Below are 6,734 nucleotides of genomic sequence, written 5' to 3'. Positions count from 1 at the left end.
TGCAGGTAATAAGACACTGGTTTTCCGGTCCAGGACACTGATCCACGCAGAGGGGTGAGCTCCACCACCCTCATTATGGTACCGATGTCTGAGAAGAGAGAGAGAGAGAGAGAGAGAGAGAGGGAGGGAGAGGGGGGGAGGCAGACAGAAGAAGAGAGAGAGAGGGAATGGAGAGGGGGAGAGAGAGAGGGAGAGGGAGGGAGGGAATGGAGAGGGAGAGAGGCAGTGAGAGAGAGAGGGAGGGAGAGTGGGGGAGGCAGACAGAAGAAGAGAGAGAGAGGGAATGGAGAGGGGGAGAAAGAGAGGGAGAGAGGGAGGAAAAGGACACATCAGCAGCTGGGCAGAACCCATAACCGGTGACTGAAGCCGGGGTTGGGGAATCCCGGTCCGGAAGGGCTGGATCCGTTTCTGGATTCCGTGCCGGCCCCGGCTCTACATCACTCCAGCTGACCCGCCAATCAATGTGAGCGGACACGGCCAATCAGCTACGGAGGCCCGGGTAGCTGGAGGAAACGTGGGCGGGCAGCGTGTCCGCGAGCTGACACAGCCTTTCAGGACGCGGAGCTCCCCAGCCCCGGGTTCGACGGAGAAAACCACGGCGACGGAGGTCAGAGAGTGTCGAACGGAGCGCGCCGTCACTCACCGCTCAAGTTTCGACTGTTGATCCTAAAGTTTAAAGGCGCAAAAGGTTTTGAGGACACGATTTTGCCACCTGTGAGGGAAACACGGACAGGGAGGCGGGGTCAGCGCCTGAGCTCCGAACAAACACCCCACACCTGAAACCCACAGGCTGTTAACGAACGCCACTGCAGTGCGCCGGTATATACTGAGATCACGACCCGACGCTGGTCCGGGAGGGCCACAGCCCTGCTGGTTCTTACTGGAACCAGAAATTCAGCAACTAATCTAGACCCACTGTTTGGCCAGAGATTACACACACTCACCTGGAGCGTCAGGTTTAAATCAGACCCTGATTGGGGGGGGGGGGGGGGCAGCAGAACTACAGGCCCTGAGGGCCAGATCTGAGCATCACACAAACAGGGGCCTGAGGGGGGGGGGGATACCAAGCGGACACTCACCTTCCTTCATGTTAGCAAACCGCTCCTTCAGCTGGTGATCCACCTCGGGACCAAAGGCAAAGTTATTCACAAATATCACACTGCAAAACAACACAGGGGGTGATCGCAAAACACGCACGGACGCAGCCCTGGACACACAGCACACAAAAACGCACCAGAACCAGATAAAACAGCGCGAGAGAGAGAACGAGCCGGCTGCTGTGCACAGGTGCATTGTGGGATATACCCTACTCTCCCTAGCTTTGTGGCCACTGGTATGTGGACACTGTGAGACGCTCCAGCTTAAAGTCTGTGTGGAAGTGTGTATACTTGGACAGACAGTGCCCCCCCCTCTGTGTGGGAGTGTGTAATGGGACAGGCAGTGCCCCCCTCCTCTCTGTGTGGGAGTGTGTAATGTGGGTGTGTGTGTGTGGGAGTGTGTAATGTGTGGGAGTGTGTATGTGGACAGGCAGTGCCCCCCTCCTCTCTGTGTGGGAGTGTGTAATGTGTGGGAGTGTGTAATGTGGACAGGCAGTGCCCCCCTCCTCTCTGTGTGGGAGTGTGTAATGTGTGGGAGTGTGTAATGTGGACAGGCAGTGCCCCCCTCCTCTCTGTGTGGGAGTGTGTAATGTGTGGGAGTGTGTAATGTGGACAGGCAGTGCCCCCCTCCTCTCTGTGTGGGAGTGTGTAATGTGGGTGTGTGTGTGTGGGAGTGTGTAATGTGGGTGTGTGTGTGTGGGAGTGTGTAATGTGGGTGTGTCCGGGTGTGCGAACGGCATCGTTATATCAGAGGGGCCTAGTGTTCCCACAATGCACTGCAGCGTTCTACCTGGCGTTCGCTATCCTGTCTTTCCACTCCTCGGACAGGAAGTCACCCCGCTCCAGCTTCAAAAACAAAAACACACACACACACACAAAAACAGACACACACACACAAACGCGCACGCGCGCACACACACACACACACACACACCCAGAAACATACACACACACACACACACACAGATACACACACACACACACAGACACAGACACACACACACACACACAAACACGCGCGCACACACACACACCCAGAAACATACACACACACACACGCACACACACACACACCCAGATACACACACACAGACACGGACACACACACACACACAGATACACACACACAGACGCACACACACACACGCGCACACACACACGCGCACACACACAGACACAGACACAGACACAGACACAGACACAGACACAGACACACAGCAGAATGTGAGCGGTTAAGGTCAGGTGTAAAAGCACGTTTGTAATGTTGTTTTAATCCTCTCTCCACATCGCCCCCTGGGGGGGGGGGCTGCCGGCCGCCCGGCGTCCTCTCCTCCGACGGAACGCCTCCGTCTCTCGCTCGCTTACCGTGTACTCCCCGTGCTTCTTCCCGTACCACTTCATCCACCTCTTAAACTCTCTGTCCATCGACTGCAGGGGACAGACGCACAGACAGACACACAGACACACGCACAGACAGACACACAGACACACGCACAGACAGCTCAGAAAGCAGCCCGTCCGGCCTTGTCAGCGTTTCATTGATCCTGCTCGTCCAGGCCCACAAATGCTTAAAGAGAACCCCGCCAGAAATAATAATAAATGAACTCAAAACACAGAGAATCACACCCCGTAAGCCCAGGAACCATCACCACCGATTACAGACAGGGCAGAGAACCCGCTATCCCACAGTGCACTGCTCCACTTCATCAGTAAGCAAAGGCCTCAATCCAAATGGGGAATAATAAATTATAAGAAACACTGAAATGAGAATCAAATGAGAGAGTCTTAATTTACCGGTCTCTGGTATGGCCCCCCCCCCCTCCCCCCCACCCCGCCCAACTGACAGCGATGTTACCTCTGCGTAGCGGGCCGGTGTCTCCGCCTTCTCCACCCCAAAGTAGTGCTTGCAGCTGGTCGCCGCAGCAACCTGGAGCACGACCTGCCCGACCCCTGCGGATCAAACGGACAATAAGTCATAAATCATAACTCATAAATCATAACTCATAAATCATAACTCATAAATCATACATCATACCCGCTCCGGCACGCGCCGAAGCGCACAAACAGAAACCTTTTACATAACCAGCAGATCTGGCAACCGCTCTGTTACGGGGGGGGGACTGACCGCTGCCCAGGTCCACGAAGGTGTCCTCCTCCACCATGTCCATCTCCTGGATGATCTGGGTGACCAGGTCGAAGGAGGTCTCGCCGTACACCTCCGGGCTGAAGGGCTCGTAGTTGTTGAGCCGGTCGGGGTCGGTGACCGAGTGGTTGTACACCTGCTGCAGGACGTGCCGGAGCAGGCCGGGGGACGGGCGCCTCTTCAGCTTCATCGGCTGCGTGGTGCCCTTCCACTGCAAAAACGCACGGCATCGTGGGAAAAGGGGGAGCGGTCAGCGAATGCCCGCGCGCGCGCAGCACCAATGGGAAGCCGCGGAATGTTCGGTGAGCAGGACGGGGGGGGGGGGGGCTAACGGGTCGGGTGGGCTCTGAATCTGGTGGAACGCTCCGGAAAGAAACCACGCTCTGTGGATCCACCGTGTGTGTGGAAAAATTTAAAAAACCCTGTAAAGTGTAAAGCTCCTGCTTCTGCCCAAACACGTGTTCATTTGCAAAGCGAGCGCGTTCAGTGAAAACCCCACACTTTGTGTCGCAAATGAAAGCGCTTGGAGCAAAGCCGTCATGGCAACAAGACTGGGAGTTAATTATGTTTCATTCTCGGTAAAATTCTTTAAAATAATATAAATGAAATAAAAGTAGGGCTTGCGGTCCTCACCAGCTGGTGGATGCTGTCGATGGCCCTGTTGTACTTGTCACACAGCCTCTGCATGCTCTCAAAGCTGCAAGATCGATCAGCAAAGAAACCAGCACCATCATCATCATCATCATCATCTTCACCACCCACAAACAGCATCACTCGCCGAACACAGAGATCCTCCGGCAAATTTATTTCTTTATTTTTTCTAGAAAAATCCTCAGCGAAGCAAACAGGTAGTGAGCAAACAGAATGGGCTGCCTCACAGTTGCACAGTATTATACTTGGAGAAATGGAAACAGGCTTTGTCTAACTCAGTGAGACACGCAGACTCACTGAGTTACGCCCTCCAGCCCCTCCCAGTGCTCACCATTTTGTGTCATAGTCGATCAGCACGTAGTTTTCCATGGCCAGCTTAAGGTCGGGGATCTCCTCACAAACCCACCTGTGTGTGCAGGCACACGTGCACACGCAAGCATGCACACACACGCGCGCACAAAAACAAATTCAGACATGTGAATTCAGACTGGTCCAGTTAAATACTGCACCAAGTATTTAACTGCAGGGGGCAGAAGAGGTCATACCGTATTGTTTCAATAATCTCCTGAGCAGCGTCATGGTGTTTATCCTGAGAGATAGAGAGAGAGAGAGAGAGCAGGAGAATGAGAGAGAGAGAGAGAGAGAGCGGGAGAATGAGAGAGGGTAAGTATCACATCAGCAGAAGTAACTTCTTTGAGGCTTACCTGAAAACATAAAATATAAAATGGCTGTATTAAAAAAGCAGAAGCCAGCAGCATAATTATTATGATACGGTGTCGTGTGAGTCTGGGCTTCCTAATGGGGTTTTCTTAATTCAGTTATTTTTCATTCCTTTGAAGCCAAATAAGGTGCTACACACACCAGGGAGACCTCTGTGTTCAATTCAGCCCCCCCCCCCCATCTGTGTCAGTGAGATACTAAATGCGTTGGAGGCGACAAACCCACTTCCTATAGTCATGGTTACAGTACCGGGGGGGGGGGGGGAGAACCAAAGCTGCGGAATCAGTCATGCCAGGCCAGCCAGCACCTCAGTGTTAGCCGTGGCGCATCCCTGCTGCGAGGTCACAGCGCTCCTCACCGCACCACAGCGCCGCCCTGCTGGCCGCGATGCTGATTGACACAGGGAGAAAAGGCCCATTCTGCGCTGCAGGGCCTACTCACGGTACGAGTGACACACAGCGATGCGGACCATCAGCCTGCTTTCAGCCATGCAGCGCAAGATGCTGCCAAACGTGCCGTCGGCTCACAGACCCGTTTCAGACGCAGTGTCTCTCCCAGCGCTGCTCGCATTCTAAACAAACGAGCTGCACGCTCAACTAAGCACCGGCACACTGCATGGTCATTTATTTATTTTATATTTCTTTTAGTTCAGTCACTTCATCCTTTTTTATTCTTATTTCTTTTATTTGTTATTTATTTTTTGGGTTGTTTTTACACAGTGTGCGTCCTGTCATGAATTTTTTTTGTCCATTCTGCATGCTGTATTTGTTGTTGTGTGTTTTAGTTCACGTGCATTTTATCCATCGTGCGTTTCGATGAGCTCAGCACTTATTTAAATTCCAAGGGCAGATCAACTGACCCCTGACTCCTGAAACGTGAAGCTCAGAGAGGCTGGGCCCAGCGTGAACTCTAACTGAAGGCAGCTCAAACACCAGGCCATGATGAGGCACAGCAGACTTCAGTGTACAGGAGTGGGGGGCGGGGGTTGCATGTTCAGGAGTGGGGAGGGGGGGGGTGCGTGTTCAGAGCGCGTTCAGAGCGCGTTCAGAGCGTGTGAACGCGGGGGCGTGATCGCTCCTGGCGCCCGTGACACAACCGCACCTTCGGGGCTAAAAATAAACCCAGTCTACAGCAGCCTCATCTCACCCGTCTGTCTGCCCTCGAACCTCACCCCCCCCCACCCGTCTGTCTGCCCTCGAACCTCACCACACCCCCCCCGACCGTCTCTGTCTGCCCTCGAACCTCACCCCCCCCCCCACCCCCCGAAAGCGGCAGAGCGACTGCGAGGGGTGGAAACAGATGGTATCGCGCCAAAACCCTGCGAGTCGATTCACGGTGCGAAGAAACCAGATCAAAAGTTTTCTTTTTCTCTTTTCCCCCTTCTCACCGCGAGTGCAACGCCGTGCAGTTTGCACTTGTGGCTTTTCCACAAATAAACCAAGCAAAAAAAAAAAAGAAAAAAAAAAAGTATTTTCAAGAATTTGCTAGACAAAAACAGAGAGCAGAGGCGGGAAAATGCGAGTCAGGCCTTTTCCCAGCATGCCCCATTCTTGCGCGACACCCTAAGCGGTGAGAGCAGCGGTACAGGCCACGGCGAGGCAGCGCATGCCGGCTCTCCTGAGATGACCTCAGCCAGGGGAGGCGGAGCCCCGTGGGACAGGTGTGCTGCGCTGGACAGGTGAGCCGGGGGGAGGTCACGGAACCAGGTCCCGCCAGAGGAAAGGTGGGCGCCCCGTCCCGCGGACTGCCCCTGAAAATGGGCCATCGCACCAGGCCGAGGCTCTGAGGGACAGGCAGTCTCACTCTCCACCCCGCACGCTCCATCTTCAGAGCACACGGATCGGCAGACTGCAGCTTCTGCCACAGGAGTCCCCTACAAATGCTGCAAACTGATTCGCTCTGACCAGTTTTGGGACCGCTTCTCCTTACTGGTAAAACGCTGAGTTGGCGTGAATCACCGTCTCCACCAGAAACCCACCCTACCCGAGGCTGTGACGCGTCAGAAGTAACTGACTTCTGGTCGACGAGCAAAGCGAAGTCCTACTGGCCGGACTCATCTCACACCAGAGCACCAATCAGGCTGGACCTCAAGGCGCCCGCACAAGTACAAGCCTGGCAAAGCA

General features: G+C 54.4%; 1 protein-coding gene across 8 annotated transcripts in view; it reads right to left on the bottom strand.

The window, feature by feature from the left end:
* Nucleotides 1–6,734, bottom strand: part of LOC135251260 (histone-lysine N-methyltransferase, H3 lysine-79 specific-like) — a 33,860-nt gene that overhangs the window by 23,890 nt on the left and 3,236 nt on the right. For 7 of the 8 annotated variants that reach the window (XM_064328525.1, XM_064328520.1, XM_064328524.1 and 4 more), the window contains exons 2-11: nucleotides 4,437–4,480; nucleotides 4,223–4,297; nucleotides 3,874–3,937; nucleotides 3,223–3,451; nucleotides 2,953–3,047; nucleotides 2,463–2,525; nucleotides 1,888–1,943; nucleotides 1,080–1,159; nucleotides 644–712; nucleotides 1–88 (exon numbers count right to left, since the gene is read on the bottom strand). The exon at nucleotides 1–88 is cut by the window's left edge and continues 19 nt beyond it. In XM_064328525.1, coding sequence (XP_064184595.1) covers nucleotides 1–88; nucleotides 644–712; nucleotides 1,080–1,159; nucleotides 1,888–1,943; nucleotides 2,463–2,525; nucleotides 2,953–3,047; nucleotides 3,223–3,451; nucleotides 3,874–3,937; nucleotides 4,223–4,297; nucleotides 4,437–4,480 — 863 coding nt within the window. Of the gene's footprint in view, nucleotides 89–643; nucleotides 713–1,079; nucleotides 1,160–1,887; nucleotides 1,944–2,462; nucleotides 2,526–2,952; nucleotides 3,048–3,222; nucleotides 3,452–3,873; nucleotides 3,938–4,222; nucleotides 4,298–4,436; nucleotides 4,481–6,734 lie in introns of those variants that run through there. The other variant, XM_064328528.1, reaches the window with a different exon arrangement.

This window comes from Anguilla rostrata, chromosome 3, assembly GCF_018555375.3.
Source record: "Anguilla rostrata isolate EN2019 chromosome 3, ASM1855537v3, whole genome shotgun sequence".
Taxonomy (NCBI): Eukaryota; Metazoa; Chordata; class Actinopteri; order Anguilliformes; family Anguillidae; genus Anguilla; species Anguilla rostrata.
Note: the sequence above shows the minus strand (reverse complement) of the source record. Positions and strands in the feature narration are given on the sequence as shown.